Source organism: Furipterus horrens, unplaced genomic scaffold (assembly GCF_987537825.1).
Source record: "Furipterus horrens unplaced genomic scaffold, mFurHor1.1.pri manual_scaffold_10, whole genome shotgun sequence".
NCBI lineage: Eukaryota > Metazoa > Chordata > Mammalia > Chiroptera > Furipteridae > Furipterus > Furipterus horrens.
This window is the reverse complement of record NW_028327180.1, coordinates 39,014,395-39,036,860: the sequence shown is the minus strand read 5'-3', so window position 1 is coordinate 39,036,860 and position 22,466 is coordinate 39,014,395. Positions and strand designations below refer to the sequence as shown.

Below are 22,466 nucleotides of genomic sequence, written 5' to 3'. Positions count from 1 at the left end.
CAAGGAGGACTCTGGTCATAGATGACCAGTGAGGAGTGGCCTAAGGGCCTGTGAACCTCCTGGAACCAGCCAGGCCTCCCTGGGCATGGCTGTGACAGTCCATCCAACAGGATGCCCTCACACACTAGCTGTTCCTTCCTCCCTTCCTCCTTTCCTTCCTTTCCAGTTCTCCTTTCTTGTCCCTGATGTACCACCTCTCTAGTTTCTCTTTTTCTCTCAGCTTCATGCTTCCCTTCCTTCTTTCTCTCTACAAATATTTATTGAGCACCTATTGTGCACTAGGTCCTATTCTAGTCACTGAGAACACAATAGTAATCAAAATACACAAAAACCTCTGCCTTTAAGGAGGATATGTTCCATTAGAGGAGATAAGCAAACACATATGCAATCACTAACTTTCTCTGAAGGAAATATAAAACAGAAGGTAGTGATCCATCCAGAGTGGCTGAGGCTGCTTGAGCTGAGTGGCTCAGGGAAGATCTCTCTGAGAGGGGTGCAACTGAGCTGAGACCTGGGAGATCTGGAGAGAGAGACAGCAGATGGCTGTGCAGGCAGAGGTCACAGCACATGCAAAGGTCCCGAATCAGAACCATGCCTGGCCTGTTGGAGGAACAAGGAGGAGCCCATTGTAGCTGGAGCAGAGTGAGTGAGGGGGAGAGAAGGGGAGAGCAGGGAGGACAGGGTGGGGGACAGGTTGTGCAGGGCCTTGTGGGAAGGACTTGGGCTCACCCCCCACCTGAAGGCGGGAGCTCTTGGCGGACTGTGGGCGGGAGAGTGGTGGGACCTACCTCAGGTGTTCACAGGTGCCCCCTGGTCACTTTAAGGAGGACTGACTGTAGGGTTCAGATAGGGGTGAAGGCAGGGAAGAAGCAGCTTCCAAATCCTCCCCATTCTTTGGGGCTCTGCTCCCAGCCCTTGCTTCATGCAAATTCTCCCACTTTCCACCTCCCAAAATAGAACAGACTTGTCCTACTTATTGTTAAATGTCCCATGGGACTGCAGGGCTCTCTAGAGGGCATTGCTTGTGGGGTGAGTACCTTCGACCTGTCTGAGCCTCAGTTTCCTCATCGGCAAAATGGGACACAGCAGCTACCCCATAGCATAGCTGTGAGAACGAACCACTCATGTGTGCGAGGCACACGCACAAAGCCACAGCACACGATGGGGGTGCTCAGGCAATGATTTCCCAAGAAAAGATGGGGACAGGGCCTTGCCCTCTACACCTCACATCCCCCAGACTCACCCAGCGTGATGGGCTTGCTGTCCTCCTGGTCGGAGCCCATCCCGGCCCGGGGACTGCCGCTCTGCTCCACGTCTGCAAAGAGAGGAAGGAGTTGGTAACACAGCATGTCAAGCTCTGGGGTCTCTGCTTGGTGCCATCCCTTGGCTGCTACCCTAGAAGGTCATGGATGTCTGGCCAGGCACCTGCAGACATCAGCACAGGCACCAAGGGCTCACATGTACCTGTGAAATAGGGTAGCTCATTTAATCCTGCTTTAGCCCTAGGAGGTAGAAGCTATCATGCCCATCTTACAGATGGGGAAACTGAGGGCCAGAGTGATGAGTCCTTGAGCCCTTGGACCCTCTCCCTTCGGCCTCTGCCCTTGAAGTCCTGAGAACTCAGCCCTTGGTCTTGGGGTCCCATTCAGGGCCTCCAGAAAAGGGGCCAAGGGGTGTCCCTCTATAGCTGCAATTCCCACCCACCCACCCACCTGGCTTGAGGGCTCCCTTCTGCCCCAGCACCATCCATCCATCTAATCTAAAAATAATCAGGCTCCTTGGCAGGTGATTGTAGCAGACAGACGCTGAGCTCAGCTTTTATTGGCTCCAGGGGCCTGGATGGAGAGTGATCACGCCAGTTCCCTCTGCAGCCCCCACATCCACCCAGGACCAGGCTGAGGGGGCACTTGGCCAAGCCCAGCCAGATGGAACCCAGGACCCACACATTTTGTCTCTCAGATCAAACAGAAAGGTGGTGAAAATCACCATCAAATACCAGAGGAGAGAATCGTACCCCCACACTGACCATGCCATACCCCAGAGCCTAAAGTAATCGCTGTGTGACCTTAGGCAAGTCACTTAACTGTTCTGAGTTGCAGTTTTCTCTTCTTTCAAATGGGTGTGAGCAACACCCAGGCTCGAGGGGGTTGCCAGGAAGTGTCAAGGAGATAATGCATATGAAGTGCTTGGGCATACACATGGTAATATACATCACATTATTATTATTATTGTTATTTTTAACTCCCAAGATGACCACAGATGTAGCACTTCACTGTTCCCATTTCATATGTTCCCCTAAATCCTTAAGATAGCCACAAACTAGCACTATTATTGTATCCATTTTATAAGCAAGGAAAACAAGATTAGAATGATGAAAAGGTCCCCACTCCATGCCACTTGTGCTATGAGGGTCACAGTTGAACCTTGAACAACGTGGAGGTTAGAAGTGCTGTTAAAAATCCTCCAAAAACTGAATAGTCTACTGTTGACTACTGATAACATACACAGTCTAACACATATTTCGTATGTTATATGTATTCTATACTGTATTCTTACAATAAAGTAAGCTAGAGAAAAGGAAAGGTTATTCAAAAAGCATAAGGAAGAGAAAATATGTTTACAGTATTTACTGAAAAAAATCTGTGTATTAGTGGATCTGTGCTGTTCAAACCCATGTTGTTCAAGGGTCAACTGTATTTCGTTCATTTGTCTGGGCAGGCAGCCAGACAACCAGCACTGCGCATGCGTGAGCTATCTGGCTTCTGGGATCAGATGCCTGAGTTCCCATCGTCTGGGAGTCTCAAAGGAGGTGTGGTTGTGGGGAGGTCACTTCCCCTCTGGGGCCTCAGTTCCCTCAGTGTTGTCATGGAGATAATAATAATGATGCTACTTCCTAAAACAGTCACGAGCCCTCACTGTTTGCCTGGCACGGTGCTAGTGGCTTTGCACACATTGTGTGTTGCACACCTACCTACTGGCTGCTAAGAGTGAGGGTACCATAAACAGCACAGGAGTAGGGCCTGTGCAAGACCCTGTGCCTCAGTTTCCCATCCAGGAGTGGGATGGGGGCAGCCCCTTCCTGACTTGGCTTTGCAGCCCCAGTCGTGGCCGACTGGGCTGGACATGACTGGGCAACAACCGAGGGGAGTGTGCCCGGCTCGGCCCTGAGCCCTGTGACTACTCCAAGGTTGGGCAGCCAGCAGCCCCTCAGAGCTGGCCAGTCCCGCTTGGATGGCCCCACAGCTGGGCACGGTGGCCAGTCTGTTGGGAAGTGCCCAGCCCAGGCAATCATCTGTTGGGCTCCGGGCCTCGGGCACAGGACCCTCTTCTGGAACTGGTGCCTACATGGACTAAGCAGGCAGGAGTGCCTGGCTGGTACTGGGGAAGAGGAGATGTTCTGGGAGCACTGCCTCTGTGCTTGTGGCTCTGGAACCAGGCAGACATGGCCAAGGGCCTCAGATGCAATGCCTCATTTCTCTCTCTGCCTCTCTCTCTTCATCTGTGAAATGGGCACAGCACCTCTCCAGAAGGCTGCTCATCGGGGAAAAGGTGGTAATGCATGCAATAAAGTGCCTGAAACAAAGGCTGGTGTGCAGTAAGTACCTCACCAACTGGAGGAGGGACCTTATTACTGTTGTTTGTGCCTTGGTTGCTTTGTATCCATTAAAAGCAACTGCACTAGGCTATGGCTGGTTCTAGCTGAAGTCCTTTTCTCATTGTTTATTCACTGTGTCCTCAGGCCGGCCACAACTGCCTCTCTGAGCCTTAGTTTCCTTATCTATAAAATGGGAAGATAATAAATCCTACCTCCCAGGGTTTGTTGAGTCTCCTAGTTAGCTAATATTGAGTGTAAAGAGTTGCCACCAAAGTGACAATCAATACATGGTAAGTTTGGGGACAGATTATAAACGATATTGTGTTTTTAATTTAATTTGTTTATAATTGTTCACTGCTAGCATTTAGAAATGTGATTGGTTTTGTGTATTAAACTTGTATTTTGCAATCTGGACTTCTTACTTCTTAGTTCTAAGAGCTTTTTGGTGGTTTTTTTTTTTTTTAGCTTCCCTGGAATTTTTTATGTAGACCATCATGTCCTTTGCGATTAAAATGGGAACAGTTTTATTTCTTCTTTTCCAATCTGTACACCTCTCATTTCCTTTTCTTGCCTTATTGTACTGGCTAGGATTTCGAGAGCAATGTTAAAGAGAAGTGAAGGGAGCACATGTCCTTGCCTTGCTTCTGATCTTAGGGAACTCATTCAATCTGTCACTACTAAGTATGACAGCTGTGAGTTTCTATAGATTCCTTTATTGGGTTGAAGAAAATCTCTTCCTTTTCCATAGTCCTAGGAAATATTTTTTAATTTAAATAAGCATGGTTGCTAAATAATATGATGCTGTACTTATATGCCATCTCATTAAATTTTTAAAATTTCATTTCATTTTTCACTAAGGAATTATTTTATTGTACTTGTTCCATTGCCATTTATCCCCCTTATACCCTTTCCACCTCCACCCCCCACCTCATTTGAACTTTTTAAAATTTACTTTTTAGACTGTGGTTCAATATATAACATAACATTTACTGTCTAACCATTTCTAAGTACACAGCTCAGTGGCATTGCATACATTCACAGGCTTTGTGCAAACCATTCCCACCATCCATCTCCAGAACTTTCTCTTTTTCCCAAACTGAAACTCTGCCCCCATTAAACACTAACTCCCCAACCCCCTCCCTTAGCCCTTGGCACCCACCATCTACCTTCTGTCTCTATGGATCTGACTCCTCTAGGGACCTCCTATGAATGGGATCACACAGTATCTGTCTTTCCGTAACTGGCTTATTTCACTGAGCATCATGTCCTCAGGCCCATCTATGTTGTAGCCTGTATCAGAATTCCCTTCTTTTTTATTATGCCATCTTATTTTTAATCATCTCTAAAATTTCAATATTTCTCATCCACCTGCTGACCACTTGCCTGTCATTTGGCTCCTGAAAACTCCCCAGCTTCTAGAGCTGTCTAGTATGGGAGCCACTAGCCACATGCCACTTTGCATTTAAGTGAGCTGAATTGGAATTAAATTAAATTTTCAGGACATCAGTTGCACTGGTCACCTTTCAATAATAGCCATATATGGACAGTACTCAACACTGCGATCATCACTGAAAGTTCTACTGGAATTCTCTGGGTGTTCCGTGAAAAATAAGGAAAAAATGGCACTGCTAATTCCTCCTCCCATGTACTCAGACATCCAATCCTATAATGGATCTTCCTTCAGCCTAAAGAGATGTGCCCACAGTAGATAACGTCTAAAGGCCGGCTAGTGTCCAATGCCTCAAGATGTCCCAGCCTCCAAGTGCGCAACTTTCAGTTGCTGAGTTCTCACTGTGTTAAGAGCTTCATGGCATCATCTGATTAAATCCACCCAGCTGATGACATTGGTAAACTAAGACCCAGCTCAGAGAGTCTACTTCCCAAAGCTGATGTCAATTAGAAGTTGTCTGCCTAGCACAGAGGTTCTTAACTGGGATGATTCTACCCCCCAGGATGATGTCTGAGGACATCTGTGCTTGTCTCACTGGGGATAGCCCTGGCATCAAGTGGGCAGGGGTCAGGGTTGCTTTACAACACCCCAGTGTCCAGGATGGCCCCCTGCCAAGAATGACCTGGCCCAAATTTCAGCAGTGGGGGCAAAAATTGGTTCTTGGCAGGGTGATAAAGGGGCTAAAGAATTTTGCTCTTTTTATGAATAAAACAATATATAGATACACAGTATAGAAATAGGTATATAATATACCAGTGATATTAAAATTTTATGGGGTGAAGTGATTAGGGAAAAAATGTCTAAAAAGGCTCTTTATGGGGAGGCAATAATAATATAAAAAAAGGTTATGTACATTTTTAAAGGGTTGCAAAAAGAAGAAAAGAATATGTGACAGAAACTGTGTGACCTTCCTGGTCTAAAATACTGTATTCTCTATGTGACCCTTTACTGTGTGTTCTTAGGCAAGTTCTTCAATGTTTATGAGCCTCCGTTTCCTCATCCATAAATTGGAGCTCAACTCTACTACCAATTACTTCTCTCCTTTGATCACTCAGTGCCTCCTGGGTGCCAAATGCTTGGAGGACACAGCAATGACCAAGATGGACGAAAATCCCTGCCCTCCTGGTACTGACCTCCTAATGGGGGGAACAACAGGTGACGAACAATCATGTTAACTAGGAGGATAATTCCAGGCCTTGCCAAGTGCAAAGGAGGTCACACAACCCTGAGATGCAAATGGCAGCCCCTGGTGCATGAGAGGCTGAGGCTGGCTCCTGGGAAAGTTGACAAGGTCACTCCTTTTCAGATGGTACCAATAGTTAACACTTAGTGAGTCATTCCTTTGACTATGTGAGGCTGCAAGTTTCGCCTCCATTGACTCATTTAATCTTCAAAACTCCCCCAGGACAGACATGTGATTATCATGTCCATTTTTCAGATGAGGAAACTGATGCACCCTGCAGCAGTCCTTGATTGAGACTGACAATCCTGGTTTACCCAGAGAGGGTAAGTAAGTTATCCATGGCCACACAACAAAAACAAACAAACAAACAAACAAACAAAAAAACCAGATATATAGACCTGGTTCTATCTGCTCATCTCTTAAAAACATAAAAATGAACATTGTATTGAACTTTAACATTGCTTGTTTGTGAGTCTTCTCCTGACCTTGTCGAACCTCATCCCCACCCCAAATCCGTTTTCTGCAGTCCAGCTTGTTCAGTTTCGCTCCTGGGGCTGCTCAGAATGTATTCTCAACAATATGAGGAAAATGTGGATGGACACACTGTAAAAACTAAAGCAGGACTGTGGAAGCTGGTCAACCAAAGTTCATGCTGTTAGCAGTTGAGCTGGAGAATCCCTATGGGGGAGCCCAGAGATGTGAATAAACATTACCTGAGCACGGGGTTCTATGGTCGAAAGGCATGTGTGGGACTTTCAGAGCCTGTAAAATGCACTGGGATGTTGAAGAAGAGGCAGCAAGTCCCAAATTCATCTGAACTTGGGCATCTTCTTAAAGCTACAGCCGTGCCCCCAAACCTGGGGTTGAGTCCCAGCTCTGGCACAGCCTGCCTGCCGTGGGGCCTTGGACTACTCATGTCTCTCTCCTTCTGAGCCTTGGTTTTCCACATCTGTAAAGTGGGCATTCTCAATTGTTTCCTGTCTTTATGGGTTTGAGGTTTTTAGAGCTCAGGGAAGGGAAGGGCCAATCAAAGAGAAGGGGATAAAAACTGTTTTGCTGAGAGCATTTTGCCAAACTCATAAGTTAAATGAACTTTGTCTCTCCTCTGCCCACAACCTTTCAGGGCTCCCACCTCCCTCAGGGTAAGAGCCCAGGTTCTCCCTGTGGCCCACAGGCCCTATATGACCTGCCCCATCCCAACCTGCCCTCGCCTCTTTCCTCTCTCCCCCTCGCACACTCTGCTCCAGTCACACAGGCCTCCTCGCTGTCCTTCACATGCCTGCCACAGTCCTCCCTGAGGACGTTTGCATGAGCTGTTCCCTGTGTGAAACACTGTTCCCTCATTATCTACATGGTTCACACTCTCCCCTCATTCTGGGACCTTCTTCAAAGATCTCCTCAGAGACACACAAGGCCCTTTGGCACCACACATGAAGCATAGCTAACCACATTCATGCTAGTATAAGTGAGAGTCTAGTCCTCAACAGCAGCTGTATTTCAAGTGACCAAGGACCTCGTTTGGCTGGGGACCAGTTCTCTCTGCTTCCCAGGTCCATGGGGTGTTCATGTGCAGCTGGAATGTCACCACCCCTTGTAGCCTTTTGCTCAAACAAACACATGATCATGGAGACAATAGAAATGTAACCTGGATCCCATTGACAAGAGTGTACAAACTGTTCTTTCCTGTCCGTGGCCATGAGCCCAAATTTGGCCTGTCCCAGTCCATGACAAAAGTGCTGTGGTGGCCTCCAGTGCTGTCCTTCCTGCCCTGGGGCACCCACCCCCTTTGCACCTGACAACTCCTTTCATCCTGGTGGCTAAAACGTCTACGGTTCAAAACCGGGAGATCAGCGTGTCACCCGGCACTCATGTCACAGATGTTTACTGATGACCTACTACTTGCCGGGCATTGGGGAAATGGCAGAGAGCCAAGGGAGGAGAGACAGACAGGAAAAGAACAAACAGAAGAAGGCTGAGATAATTTCATGTGGTTCTACAGAAGCAATAAAACTGGGTGAGGGGACAGAGAGTGGTTCTGGGTGAGACTTTCAAAAAAGAAGTCAGGCAAAACCTCTCCAAGGAGGTGACATTAGCATTGAGGACTTAGGAATGGAAAGGAGCCGGCCATGGGGAGAGCTGGGGCAGATGGCGCAGCAAGTGCAAAGGTCCTGGGGCAGGAATAAACATGAGATGTTTGAACAGCCAGACCATGTGGCTCAAACATGGTAAGCAAAGGGGATCAAAGGGGAGAGAAGTTGGACCACTCAGGGCCACATGGGCTTCCGTGAGAAGCTTGGGTGTTACTCTCAAGCAAGATGACTCAATCCATGTTACATTTTAAAATGTTTGGCCATGAAGATGTGGACAAAGTGGAACCCTCATGTGCCATTGATAGTAATGCAAAATGGTGCAGCCACTGTGGAAGACAGCTTGGAGGTTACTCAGAAAGTTAAACATAAAATTTCTCTATGACTCAACTCCTGTGTACATACTCCAAAGAATTGAAGTCAGGGACTGAAACAGATATCTCCACATTTGTGCTCATAGCAGCATATTCACAACAGCCAAAAGATGGAAACAACCCAAGCATCCGTCGATGGATGAATGGGCAAACACAATGTGGTTCATCCAGACAATGGAATATGGTTCAGCCTTAAAAAATAAGGACATTGTGACACCTGCTACAATGTGGATGGACCTTGAGGACATTAGGCTCAGTGGCATGAGCCAGACACAAAAGGGTGACTATAGTATGACTCCACTTCTATGAAGTCCTTAGAAGAGCCATATCCACAGAGACAGAAAGCAGATGTAGGTGCCAGGGGCTAGGGGTTGGGGATGGGGAGTTAGTGTTTAATGGAGACAGTGTCAATTTGGGAAGATGAGAAAGCTCTAAGGACGTATGATGGGGATGGTAGCACAACAATGTGAATGTACTTAATGTCACTGAACTGTACACTTGCAAGTGGTTAAGCTGGTGAATTTTATGTTATATATATTTTACCAAAATATACACATACATACACAGTCTCTGACTGTTGAGTGAATTCTGCACTCTTGGGTGCTGGGAGCGCAGGGAGGAGGCGTGGGCAGGTGTCCCAGCTGGCATAACAGCCTGGCCCAGGGTGATGGCCTGAGGATGGACTGAGGGGTCATATTTATTTAATCTTTGGGATGTAGGAAGGACAGGACTTGCTGAAACCATAATTACACTTATTTAAAACCTGGCAGGATATGGGAGAGCCTAGCATTCCCATCGGCTGCCACGGTGAGCTCACCTGGTTTATTTTCCAACTTTTGTGTCCTTCCAAATGTAGCTGGCTTTGCTGGGCTGCCACGTCTGCCTCCTAACACCAGCCAGCTAGAGAGAGAACCAAAGCCAGGCCCTGGAATTCCCAGCTCCCAGTGTCACCAGTCATTTTTAAACATTAGCCGGGTAAGGTTCAACTTTCTTTGTCCTGGAAGGCCCTGCTGTACACGCGACCCTGGCCTTCGTCCCCTCACCATGCTCCTCCCAGGCACGTTCCCTGCTCCTCTCCCTCTCAGGCAAACTCTAGCTGCCTTTCCCAGTCCACTTTAACATATTTTCTGGAACACCCTCCCCTAGCCCCTTGTCTAAACCTTTGTCCTAGCCACCCCCCCCCCCAATCACATTGGACTGAGTCTGGGTCTATAATTATATGAATGTCCAAACCACTCCCATGGCCCACATGGCCCTGCATGACCTGCCCCTGTCCTCTCCCTGCCCTCACTACCTCCCTCTCGCCCCTCACTCACTCTGCTCCAACACACAGGCCTCTTCACTGTTCCTACAACATGCCAGGCACAGTCCTGCCCCAGGGCCTTTGCACGTGCTGGAATACCTTTCCTGCAAATGTCTGCCTGGCTCACTCCCTCACTTATTCAGGTGTCTGCTCAAACATGGTTTATGCGTCTACAGGACCGGCACTGGATCTGAGCCTGACATTGGGGAAGTTCAGTAATTTACCTCCTCATGCTCCTCCCAAGTAATGTGACAACAGAGTCTGTGTATGTCCAGTTATGTTACAAGCTGCTTTGTGTCCCAGAGCCTCCACCCCCAACCAATTCTAGTGTCTGTGCAAAACCAAGCATAAGGGGAAACTGTGATTCTTTCATTCAACATGTATTGAGTGCCTACTGTGCACCAGGCCCTGTCCGAGGCTCTAGGGACACAGCAATGAACAAAACACAGAGTGCTGCTACATGAGGTTCACAGCCATGGGGTTCCTCCCAACCCCTGAGGAGGGCCAGGGGTTGAGCCACAGCATGAATGGCTTGAACTAGACTGAACTTGGACTTTCCTGGCAGTGTGGCAGGTGGACCAGAACCAAAGTTGCCCTGCACATCAAGGAATTTCCTGGAGACACCCCATTCTGCCCCCGGAAGCTCAACAGCTCAGGCCTCGAAGGGCAGCAAGAATAACACTGGCTGTATCCCCAGTGGTGTGTGACCTCAGCAAAAGTCCTTTCCCTCTTTGAGCCTGAACGTCTTGGCGTCTTAGTGCAAAGGCAACCCCCCCACCCCCCTGTCTGCAGCCTTTCTCCACAGTCTGTTTGGACAAATCAAAGGAAAAAAGCCAGATGCTAGACGTTCATGGCACCAGTCTGCCCCTAGGGAATGATCTGGGAAATCTGGACAAGAAGTGTTGAACCCAAGAGGCAAAAGGGCGTGGCCGAGGTGACCTCCTGGACATGGGCCTCCACCAGGGCCTCCCCCGCCTTGTCCTTCCTGACCGGCTACGTTCCTCAAGTCTGGACCACACTTTCCATCTCCCTCTCCCCTGCCTGCGGCCCCGCCTGGGCCGGAGCCAACCTGCTCGGGAGTCACTTTCAAAGAAAAGTTTCTTTTTTCTTCCCACCCCGCAGGCTCGAGCCCCCGCCTGCTCCTTGGCCTGGCTGCGGTCCCCGACGGGTGCTCATGGACAGCTCTGACCAGCGGGTCAGGGTAATGGTTATTCACAGCCCCCAGAGTCCCCAAGCGCTGGGCTTGGGCTGTGCCAACTGGCGGCACTCCGCGGGACTTGGGGTGTCTGGGGGGCTCCAAAGGAACCTTTGCAAAGGTTGTTTTGAGATGTCCGGCCTGAGAAGCCAGTGGGTAGGTCCCTGTAGGCCGCTGGGCCCACTCTGAGGCCTGCAGGCATGGACTGGTCCCATCCCGGCCACTTTTGGCGGCTTCACTACCCTATGACATCACTGCTCGGCGGCCATTTTCTCAACTCTCCTCCCCCGCGTTCCAGACGCTTCTCCTGGCCTTGGCGGCCATTTTGTGCGCGCAGGAGGAGCGGCTGGCACAGGCATGGAGCGCCAGGCCCACCCCTCTGGGGTGGGGAGAGTGGGGAGAGTGGGGGGGTCTCCCTGCATACCGCCCAACTCTCTTGCCTCCCCCTCCTCCAGCTTCCTGTGTGGCCTCTCAGGGGTTAAACACGCGTGTGCCAGCAGGGCGGGGGCCGTGCCAGGCAGCCTGGTGGCGCATCCCCGCTGCCAGCTCGGCCGCCCGGCACCCCTGCTCGGGTCTGCAGTCACTGCCACTAGGTGCAAACCAAACTCCGTGTGGCACCAAGGATGTGGAAAACAAGGTTAAAAATATCCACTCAGGCACCCTGGCCCCCACCAATGTCAAATGTGTCAACACCGCCCCCCCCCCCCCAGGAGGGGGCCTGACTTAAAATAACTCGCTGTTTACATTTGGAGCAAATTCTTGGCTTCTCCAGCAGCTAAGCCAAGGCCTCCTCCCGCCTCCCTGGCAGGCCTGCCTGGTTCAGCGGCTGCTGAGGGGGAGACGGGCAAGCCTAGGGAGGAACTCCGGGAGCCACATGTGCCCACAGGCTGAACACATATGTGCAGGCCCACAGCAGGGGGAAAGGCCAGCCCCGGAAGCCATTTGTGGCCACATGGTGGACAAAGCGGGCGGAAGCGCCAAGGAACAACCTCTGCCAAGTATGGGTGCGGGGGGGGGGGGGGGGGCTCCCGGCTTCCCCTTCCTTCTGATGTTTCTGTGGCTGTTCACTGACCCAACGGCCCAGGAGAGTTGGAACTCCAAGGCTGGCAGCCTGGTCAAGGGAGGCAGGCACCAAGGGGAGGGCTCCAGGGGTAGGGGCAGAGTCAGCCCCAAACGGTGTGGCCTCAGACAAGCCCTGCCTTCCTCTGGGCCTAGCCTTGGAGTGGGGTCAGTAGAAAGGAACCCCATCTCAGTTTTGCTTGAGGAGGCAAGGGGAACAGATACATGGTGGTCCCTCTCCATGCCTCAATTTCCCTTTCTGCAGAAAGTAGATGCTGAACTGAACACACGTAAGATGGTTGGATGCTTCATTTTACAGAGGGGAAAATTAAGGGTCAGGGGCTGAAGGGGCAGAAGGTGGACCAACTGATTGGAGCCCAGTTGTTGTGGTTCCAGTGCCCACATTTTTAACCAGCTTTCTCAAATGCAGAAAGAGGTTGAACACTAGAGGGCCCAAACCTGAAGGGAGAGGGGATAGTGGAGACCCTCCCCGCATGCCCTCTCTTTCTGGAGCCTGGCATAGTTAGTGCTCAGTAAATGCTTGCACATAGCTGGCACGCCACAGATGCTTGGAGACGAGTGTGATTATTTCAGCAGAGCCTGGCATACAGTAGGCACCCAATCATGTTCACTGAACAAATAATTGGGTTTATCCCAATATGGGCTGGCATACAATATATGCAAAATAAATGCTTGTCAGACAAAGGAATCTGAGGAACGATGTAAAAAGTGGGGGATAGTCGGAGGGAAAGACCAGGTTTAGGGGGATGAAGACGCCAACCAATGGTGACACAAGGGATTTTTCACAATCCCAGGGCAAGGTGTGAAATGTAACTTAAGGATTGACCATCTCCCGCCCCCTTGGTCCTGTGACAATCAGCAGAAATAATCTTTCGAGCCTGGCTGGTGTGGCTCAGTGGATTGCGCGCTGGCCTGCGAACCAGGGGATAGCTGGTTCAATTCCCAGTTGGGGCACATGCCTGGGTTTCAGGCCAGGTCCCTAGTTGGGGGCACGCAAGAGGCAACCACACATTGATGTTTCTCTCCCTCTCTTTTCCCTCACTTCCTCTATCTCTAAAACTAAAGTCTTTTAAAAAGAAAGAAAGAAAGAAAGAAAGAAATCATCTTTTGAGAAGCTAAACCAACTACTCCAGGTCCTGAATATCAGAGGGAAGGACTTGTGGCAGGAAGAACACAAGGAAGTAACAGGAACCTGATCTGGGGGAGGAGGACTTCCTGGAGGAGGGGACATTTTGAGTTGGGGTATTGATATATAAGTAGGAGTTTGCCAGGCACAGAATAAGCTTGTGGGGAGAGAGACTAATGTTTGAAAATAATAGTAATAATCACAACTTTCATTTATTGAGTGTTTATATACTAGGAGCTACACACAATCCCAGGGGCTATATAAGGACTTACAGAGGGGCAGATAAAGTCCTGGGGAAGTTGGTCTGAGTGCATGGAGAGAGACAGTTGCACTGCCTGCTGCCTTGCTAAATGTGTCTGAGGTCTGACAGGCTAGGCGGGTGCACAATGGTGGTATAGGAAATGTCTAAGGTGGAACAGACTGTCTAGCTCTAGCCCTTCTACTAGGCAGGTGAGGCCAGGCCTGCTTCCCAAGAGCCAGATAGAAGTCATGGTTCCCATGCCAAGGGGCTTGGTTATAGGAGGAGCCCAGTTAACCTGGAAGCCCCCAAGAATCTGCTTTCTCTTCCTCTGCCAATGCCAAAGGAAACTGGGGGTGGCCTCCCTTACATATCTCCCCAGTACCCAAGGAGAATGGCATCTAGGCAGAACTGCATGCTAGACAGGTAAGCCTTTGCAGCTTCTTCCTGGGTCTCCAATGATTCTCAACAACCCCAGCCATGTGCCCATTTCATGGATTTGGAAACTGAGGCACAATGAACAGCTTGGAGCCAGGCCATCTGTTCCAGGGGCTTCTTCTTGTTCCTGGGGTGTGAGAACCCAGTGGCAAGACTGCTCATGGCTTCCTTTTGCCTTTGACTGGCTGTGAGACTCTAGGCCAGTCTCCAGCTCTCCCTGAGTCTCAGTTTCCTCAGCTGGCACATGGGGCTGAGAATGCAAAACATCAGTCTAGACACCTTTCTAAGCAGGAATCTGGCCTGGCACCATGGGGGTTCCGTGGTTGTGGTCCCCATTTTACAGGGTCAAAACGGGCTCAGAGAGGGAAAGTCAGTCACCCAGTGGCCCATCTCAGTGAGTATTTTGGGTTCCCGCTTGCATGCCTCCCATGCCAGGGGGCTCCCTGCTCCCAGCCTCCTGCCTTATTGCTGCTAATCACTGAATTGACACCTACTGTTTGCTAGATGCTCATTGTACCTGCTGAACAGTTACAAACTATCACTCCCACTTCACTGATGGGGAAACAGGCGCAGGGGTGGGGCAGGAGCTAGCCCAAGCTCACCTGGTAAGACTGGGAGTAAAAATGTGAATAATAGTGCCTGTGCAGGTTTAACACCCAGCTTAGGGCTGGGCAGCTGGCAGTTACCCACCAGGCCCGCCCAGAGCCCCATGGGCCGTGTGGGCACTGGAGCCACATCCCAACTTGCCCGCTAACAACGTTCTGATTCCAGGAGTGTTCCTGGGTGTGTCTGGGGTGCCGTGCCCTTGCCTTGCCCCTTCCTTCCTTGCATATTCCCAGGCAGATGCTGCTGCAGGCAGGAGACTGGGCAAAAGGCAGGAGGGCCAGTGCCAGCCTCAGGAGGAGTTGTGTGAGTGGGTGACTAACTTGCACTCTCCCACTAGGCAAAGACTGACAATCGTCACCAAATTCTCACACCTCTGGAATCTGCCTCTTCCTGGCAGGCCCCCATTATCGCTGGCCTGAATCAGTGCAAGACCTCGGCCTGGGTCTCTCAACAACCATCCTCACTCCCCACCCCCCTGCTCAGAGTCTGTCCTTTCTGCCATGGCCAGAGGGCGCCTTTGAGCACCTGAGTCAGGTCCAGTCCCTTCTCTGCCCACAGCCCTCGAGGTCACCCACTTCCCTTGGGTAAGAGCCTAGGTCCTCCCTGGCTCCATTGCCTCTTTGCCCTCACCTAACTTCCCTCCTCCTCTCACTCTGCTCCAGCCACATGGGCTTCCTCGCTCTTCCTCCAGCACGCCAAGCCGGGTCCTGCCCCAGGACATTTACACTGGCTGTGTCCTCTGCTGGAATTCCTGTCCCCTAATTCTTCACACAGCTGGTTCCTCCTCAACCCTGAAGTTTCAGCTCAAATGTCAAATCCACAGACAGACCTCCCACAAATAGCCCATCACTCTATTCTCTTGCCTTCTTTCATATTTCTCGATAGCTTTTATCATGAACTGATGTTAGTTTCTTATTCTTTGTTTATTTCTTACTCTTTGTTCATTTACCCCAGCAAACTGTGAGCCCCATGAGGGCTGGGTTTTTGTCTGTCATGTTTACTGTGGTGTCCCTAGGCCCTAGGAAAGTCCTTGGCACACAGTAAGTGCTCAATAAATATTCCTTGACAACAAAGTAGTTCTACTGACTGAGCACTGAGCATGTGTGCACAATGCCGTCCTAACTCTTTTGCGTGGTTTCACTCACGCCTCCTTCAGCAGCCCCGTGAAGTAGGCACATTTTACAGATGGGGAAACTGAGGCCCAGAGAGGGATACCACTTGCCTGAGGTCACATGGTGAGCAGAGGGCAGAGGCAAGACCCCATTATGCCCCATCACCTTTCTTCTCTGACACCCTCCACTGCTCAGAAGGGGAAACTGAGGCTCAGGGAGAGGAGAGATTAACTGAACATCAGAAGCAGACTGGGGAAAGCCACTCGACTGACTCACTGCCATTGGGAAAAATAGTGTGACAATAAAACAACATCAACGACAATAATAATAATGATGATGACAATAATGGCATCGATGAGTGCAGAGATGGCCAGGATTTATAAGGCTGTGGATTCATGCAGGGCCCTGAAGGGGAGACTCAGGGGACTCGGGTCCCTTTAAGAGCCTCCCCTTCCCCTGCTGGGCTCTGGCCCGCCTCCTTTTATGTAAGCAGGCCAGCTGCCCTTGCATAACCTGATTACATAAGAAAGCAGGGAACAGGCTTGTCCATCCAGCAGCAACCTGTCCCAGGCTGTCTGTGGGGCTGGCCTGGGGCACAGGAAAGCTGAGGCCACCCAGAATGGCCACTAGGTGCAGCTAGGGCCTGGGGGACTCCTTGACTCCCAGACACAGCATCCTCTGGGTGGGAGAAAGTGAAAGGCTTCCAGTTTGCTGGTGGACAGAGGCTATTCCCATTGTTCTGAAGGTGAAACTGAGGTCCAGAGAGGGCAAGTGAGCAGCCTGGAGCTGCACAGCTCGGAGTGGAGGGTGGAGGTGGTAGAGCTGGGGTGAAATATGGGCTGTGTGTAGCCTCAGCCCTAGCCTTAACCTCTCAGTTCCTCCCTCTTAAAACAAGGCTGCCAATAGGACCTTTCTCAGCAAGGCCTGGAGGGGGAACTCCAGGAGCCACACGTGCCACAACAGGCACTCAATAAATGAAGCCTTAAACTTGGTGCGGGGCCCTGCTCTAAAACCTTTTAATTCTATTAACTGGCTTAATCCTTGCTGGCTGAACTCATTCTACATTTGAGGAAACAGGCACAGAGAAAAGCAAAGTAACTGCCCCATCCACAGGGCAGGCGAATGCCCGCTCACACGATGCCCTGGCAGCAGGTGCTGTATAATTAACTGCACAATGGGCACAGGAGAATGCCGGCTGTGTACCAAATACTACTCTATCTGTCCCCCAAATCCCGGGGGAGGGCACAAGGACCCTCAGACACAGATAGGGAAACCAAGGCACAGAGGGGGGAAGTGATATGTCCAAGGTCAAACCCAAGCCCATGTGTGTACTGTCTTCTCCCCCAGGCAGGCCTACCCAGCTCAGGGTCCAACCCTCAGACCACATGGGGTTGGGGACATCTAGGCATGGTGCCCTCCCACCCTACCATGCACATCAGTTCTTCCATCTTTGGGAGGGGTGGGGCTTGGGTGTAGAGGCAGTCCCTCTCCTCCCCCTTCTCTCTGGATGCTGGCCCTTTAAGGCAGCAGGCTGCCAGGACTTGTCCCTGGGTGACCCCAAGGGGCGGGTGTGGTCAGGAACAAGGGGCCCATTCAGCTGCTGCTGTTGCCTCCGGGCAGCCCACAGGCTGGGGTGGGAGGCTGGGAGGAGACTGAAAAAGGCAGGGAGAGACTAGGGGTGGGCAGAGCAGAGACAGGAACTAGGAGAGAAACAGAGGCAGAAAGGGAGACAGCCAGCCTAGGATGCACTTCAGCCTCCCTCGCTCCCCCAGGTTGGGGGTTTGAGGCTCACCCAACCCCCTAGGCAAGTTGTGACCCCCACAGGAGCTCCTTGATCCAGCTGCACTCCTGGGAGGTCCGTGATGCCTTTCCAGGGGAATGTGGGCCCTCAGAGATATCAGACCTGGGTTCTAATCTTGACTTTGCCTTTCAGCTGCGACCTCAGGCCAATGGCTTTGCCTCTCTGGGACTCAATTTCCCCATCTATTAAATGCAGTTAATGATAATCCCTACCTTGGTGGAATTAAGGTAAAATGAAACAGTGCTAAGAATTCCTGACATTTCCGTCGTCGTCGGCAGCCGTCCGTCTCGAGAGACGATGGTGTAGCTTCTTAAGAGTCTATCTGCACCGCCGAGAATGGCTGTGCTGTCCGACTCGGGAGTGACATGGTATCTGTCTCCTCCCGTGTTGAATCGACATCATGCGATGACGCTGAAGCTACAGAGCCTGGGCAGGGTAATATGGAGGGTCTGCTGTTGCCCATGCAGCAGACCCCCCCTCTCTTCGCAGCTGAAGGATCCAAGGGAAAGACGGAGTCGATACAGCTTGGCTTCAGGTGCGCCGCAGGAGTTGCCGGTGTTGACTACGTCAAACCGCCTTAGGGACTCCGGCTCCGGATTTTCTGTCGGGGTTTACTCCCTTAGCCTTTCCCCTGAAGAGGTATGCCGCAAGGCAGCGGAGGTTTTTTGGAGTCAGAGTTTTCCTTCTCTGATGTGCCCTGACTGGAAGATCGAACCAGCGACACTTAGCTCGCAGGCCGACGCTCAATCCACTGAGCTAAACCAGCCAGGGCCATCCTGACATTTACTGAGGGTTTAACTAGGTAGGCCCTCATTAGGCCTGCAGTTCCCCTGTAAGTGCCTCCAACACCCAAAACACACAGGCAGACAACTCCTGCCTCCCGCCAGATGTCAGCATCGCCTATTACAGCTACTGCCTTCGACTGAGGACCGACTAAGCGCCCATGGCCCCACAACAGCCTCTGGAAACACAACAGGGTTCCATGTCCCACATCCAATAAACAAAAGCCTCTTACTAGGGATTAAATAAAGTCTAGACTCTTATCCAGGTTTTCACAACCACATATTCCCACCATCTGCTCCCAAACACCTCACCCCACACGGGGGGCCCCCATTCAGCTGGTTGCCCCCAAGAAGGCAGCTACTGCCTCAGCCAGTCTGGACAGAGCCTCAGAGACACTAAAATCTACCTCCTTCCCCCTCTGAAGGCATCTTTTCTTGAATATTCTGCTCAGTCACCAATGTCTGAGGACAGGCTTATTCGACTCTGACCCGAACTTTCTGGATCCCTGACTCCAAGAATTCTAGAACCTGCCCCTTGGATGTTCTAGAAACTAACTCAAGAAAATCCCAGAGCCTGTCCTCGGGCATGTAAAAATCCAGTGTGAGGAATTCTGCAACCAGCCATTAATGGTCCAGGATATAAGGGTTTCTTGGATATTGGTAAAACCATACTGAATTAAATCATTAGTGACAGATTTGGGCATTTTAGAATCTATCCTCACATTCTCGAGAACCTGCTTGGGAGATGTGAAAGCTGTTTCCAGACGCTGTAAAAACTTGCCTCAAAGAGTGACAGAACCCGCCCCAGGATGTTCTAGAATCCAGCTGACAAAATTCTGGAGCTTGTCTGCTCACAAGCAAAAACCCAATGTAAAAAATTTCTGGGTTTTGTTTCTGGATAACCAGAAACCCAACTCAGGAAATTCTGGATCCTGCTCCTGGGTAGTCAAGAATATACTTGAGGAATTCTAGACCAAGGAAAGAGCTTGCAAGATTCTAGAACCACTTCTTGGGTGGTGAAATAACCTAACTTCAAAGAATTAAAAGGCTTCCCTTAGTACAGTTGTTCTCACTGGGGTGATTCTGCACCCCAAGGACACTGGGCGATGTCTGGAGATATTTTGGGTTGTCACAGTTGGGGAATGCTCCTGATGTTGAGCCAGGAATGTTGCTTAACCCCCCACAGTGCCCAGGCCAGCCCTCCCCCGCCCAAGGACCACCCTGCCTCAACATCAGCAGTGCCCAGGGGGAGACCCTGTCTTTCTGTATTCAAAAGCCCCTAGGTGAGACCTTCTAGAACCCACTTCTTGCATTCTCATAACTCAACTTGGGAGATCTGAGACATGCCTCAGAATACTCTAGAACTCAGATATTCTACAGCCGAGCTTCCTGACACGGCAGCAGCTGGCCACACGTGGAGCTGAGTGCCCGAAACGTGTTCAGTTGGAATGGAGGTCTGTGAAACACACACTGAATTTCACAGACTTAGGACAAGAAAAAGAACGTGAAACATCTCAATCACTGTTTTATATCAACTTTGTGTCAAAGTGACACTATTTTGGATGTCCTGGGTTAAATAGAATAGGTTGTTAAAATTAATTTCCCCTGTAGATTCACACTTGTAAGTAGAGATACCAGAAAAAAATGTTAAATTACATGGCTCACATTGTATTTCTACTGGACAGTTCTGTTCTGAAATTCACCTAGGAGAATTCTAGAATCACCTGGAGAGGAAACTCTGGAAATTCTAGAACTCAGACCTTGGCAATTCCAGAACTTGCCCCCTGGAGGATCTAGAAGCCACCTCTGCCCCAGCATCATATAGTCTCCCTCACCCCGTCTGGAAACTCCTTCCCAATTTGCAAGCCATCTACTCTGAGATATAAGGGTCCCTCCTTTCCCTGTCCTGGCACCCCACAAGTTGGCCTGGAACAGAAGATGGGTCAGTATGGACCAAAGGAAGGGTCTTTACTGGGTAACCTTTGGCAGTGCCCTGCCCCTCTCTGGACCTCAGTTTCTCCATGTGGACAACACATCCGTGTCCCCAAGTGCCCCCTTTCTCATCCCTCACCAACTCTAACCATCTGTGACTTCCTGCCCACACCCAGCTGGAGAGAGAGGGGCTGGCCTGGCAGCTGGCTGGCAGGGGGGGTGTGCAGAGATGTCCCTAGCTGCCCTCAGCTACCCCTTAACTCCCTGGGCATGGGGCCAGGGTGCCAACTGCAGCCCCGGCACGCCAGGATGGCCGCCACAGGTGCAATATGATGCCTTCCGCTACCGCTGGCTCCTCTGCGGGCCATGCCCTGCCTGTGTGGACAAGGCACCCTCACGCGCTGCCTCGGTGCCCTTGTACTGGTGTGTGACACGTGTAACCCAGGCACACGTGCAGGGGCGTCCACAGCGGGAGGACTTACTCACCGAGAGCTCCCGTGTCTGAGAACTCACCACGTGCTAAGAGGCTTCTTTCTCTTAGATGCTATCTGGATTCCTTCTCTGGATACTCCCTGTGCTGATTTCACAAAAGCAGAAGCCCAGAGATGAGTACTAACTTGCCCAAGGCTTCCCAGTGGGCAGGAGGGCAGAGCTGGGCCTAGACCCTCAGTATGATAATGGTTGTGATAATAATAACTGTTATTATATTACCGTCACCGATATTACATTTATGAATTACTTATCATTATATACATATAGAGGCACCATTATTTATTTGTATTAAAAACAAACAATTTTTAAAATTGTGGTATAATCATAATAACATAAAATTTACCACTAACCATTTTTAAGTGCACGGTTCAGTGGCATCAAGTCCACTCATATGCCCCTAACTTCCCAACACTGTGCAGCTCCAACTGTGGGCTCTGGGTGGCCTGCTGCGTTAGCAGTATCCTCACCTGTTAGTCCCTCTTGGCCACTAACCATGAGCCCAGAGGCCTCCCGCCATCGCTATAAATACACCGTCAGCTGGCGTCTGGGCCTCACACCCTGCAGCCACCTTCCCTGCACAGACAGACAGCTGGCACACCTGGCTGCTGGCCCTGGGAAAATCCAGGCTTCCAGGAGCCCCTCACCCCTCCATTGCCCAGAGACCTGGAAAGGCGACAAGGTACCCGTCCTAGGTCACAGGTGTCCCTGTGGGTTCACCTCACTGTGGGAAGAATGAGGCTCAGGGGGGTCTCAGAGCAGAACTGAAGTCTCCCCTCTGCCTCCTGCAGCTAGGGAGAGGATCCAGGAAGGGACTGAGCATTTATGTGTGCTCTTCTGGAATCACTGACTCTGACCTCTCAATTCAGTGAACACAGTTTGTCTTCACCCCATTTTACAGATGGAAAAACTGAGGCTCAGAAAGGGGGATGTATCTCACACAGCCTGGCACAAGTATGGATACAAATTGTGTTCATTATACAAAGAAATAGCCACCCCCATGCACCCTCCTGTCCATCCTTTGTCTCCCCAGCACAGCACCCAGTGCTGGGATAAAGATTAACGGGGACCAGAAGACAGGAGCACCCTCAGTCAGGGCCTGGCTTGCTTCTCTCTGTGGCCCACAGGTCCTACCTTCCTGCTCTCAGTTTCCCCCCACCCCCAACCCTGGACTAGAGAGGGCAGGTCTTTGCCTTAAGTCACACAGAAAGCCAGGGGCAGAGCTGTGGCTGATCCAGACCCAGCTCCAGGCTGAGGCCCTTTTTTCTGCCATCCCAGCTCAGGGTGCCCTTCATGGAGACCTTGGCCCTAGGTTTGGGCACAGCAGACACTTTAATATGGTTCACCCCTCTTCATTCACTTATTCACTAGGTGCTCAGCACCTGACCTTTTCATCATCCGTACACCTGGGAGGATGTGGGTCCCACCTGATAACCTCAAAAGTGTTTTTTAGTTTTTTTCTTTTAGGGGTTTTGAGGACTCAAAATCCATGGGTTCTAATTCTGCTCTGCCTCTTACAATCTGTGTGACTTTGGGCAAGTGCCTGGCCATCTCTGAACCTCCATTTCTTTATGGAAAACATGGGAAAAGGTCCCTCCCTCCCACGGTGGTGGACAGAATTAAACCAGTTGAGATGTGGAATGGGCTCGGAACAGGGCACACAGTGGGCATTCAA

General features: G+C 50.6%; 1 protein-coding gene across 3 annotated transcripts in view; it reads right to left on the bottom strand.

Moving 5' to 3' along the window:
- NFIC (nuclear factor I C) overlaps positions 1-22,466 on the bottom strand; it is a 55,624-nt gene that overhangs the window by 19,132 nt on the left and 14,026 nt on the right. For all 3 annotated transcript variants that reach the window (XM_090289290.1, XM_090289292.1, XM_090289291.1), the window contains exon 3: positions 1,244-1,315. In XM_090289290.1, the coding sequence (XP_090145416.1) occupies positions 1,244-1,315 (72 nt within the window). The remainder of the gene's footprint in view (positions 1-1,243; positions 1,316-22,466) is intronic.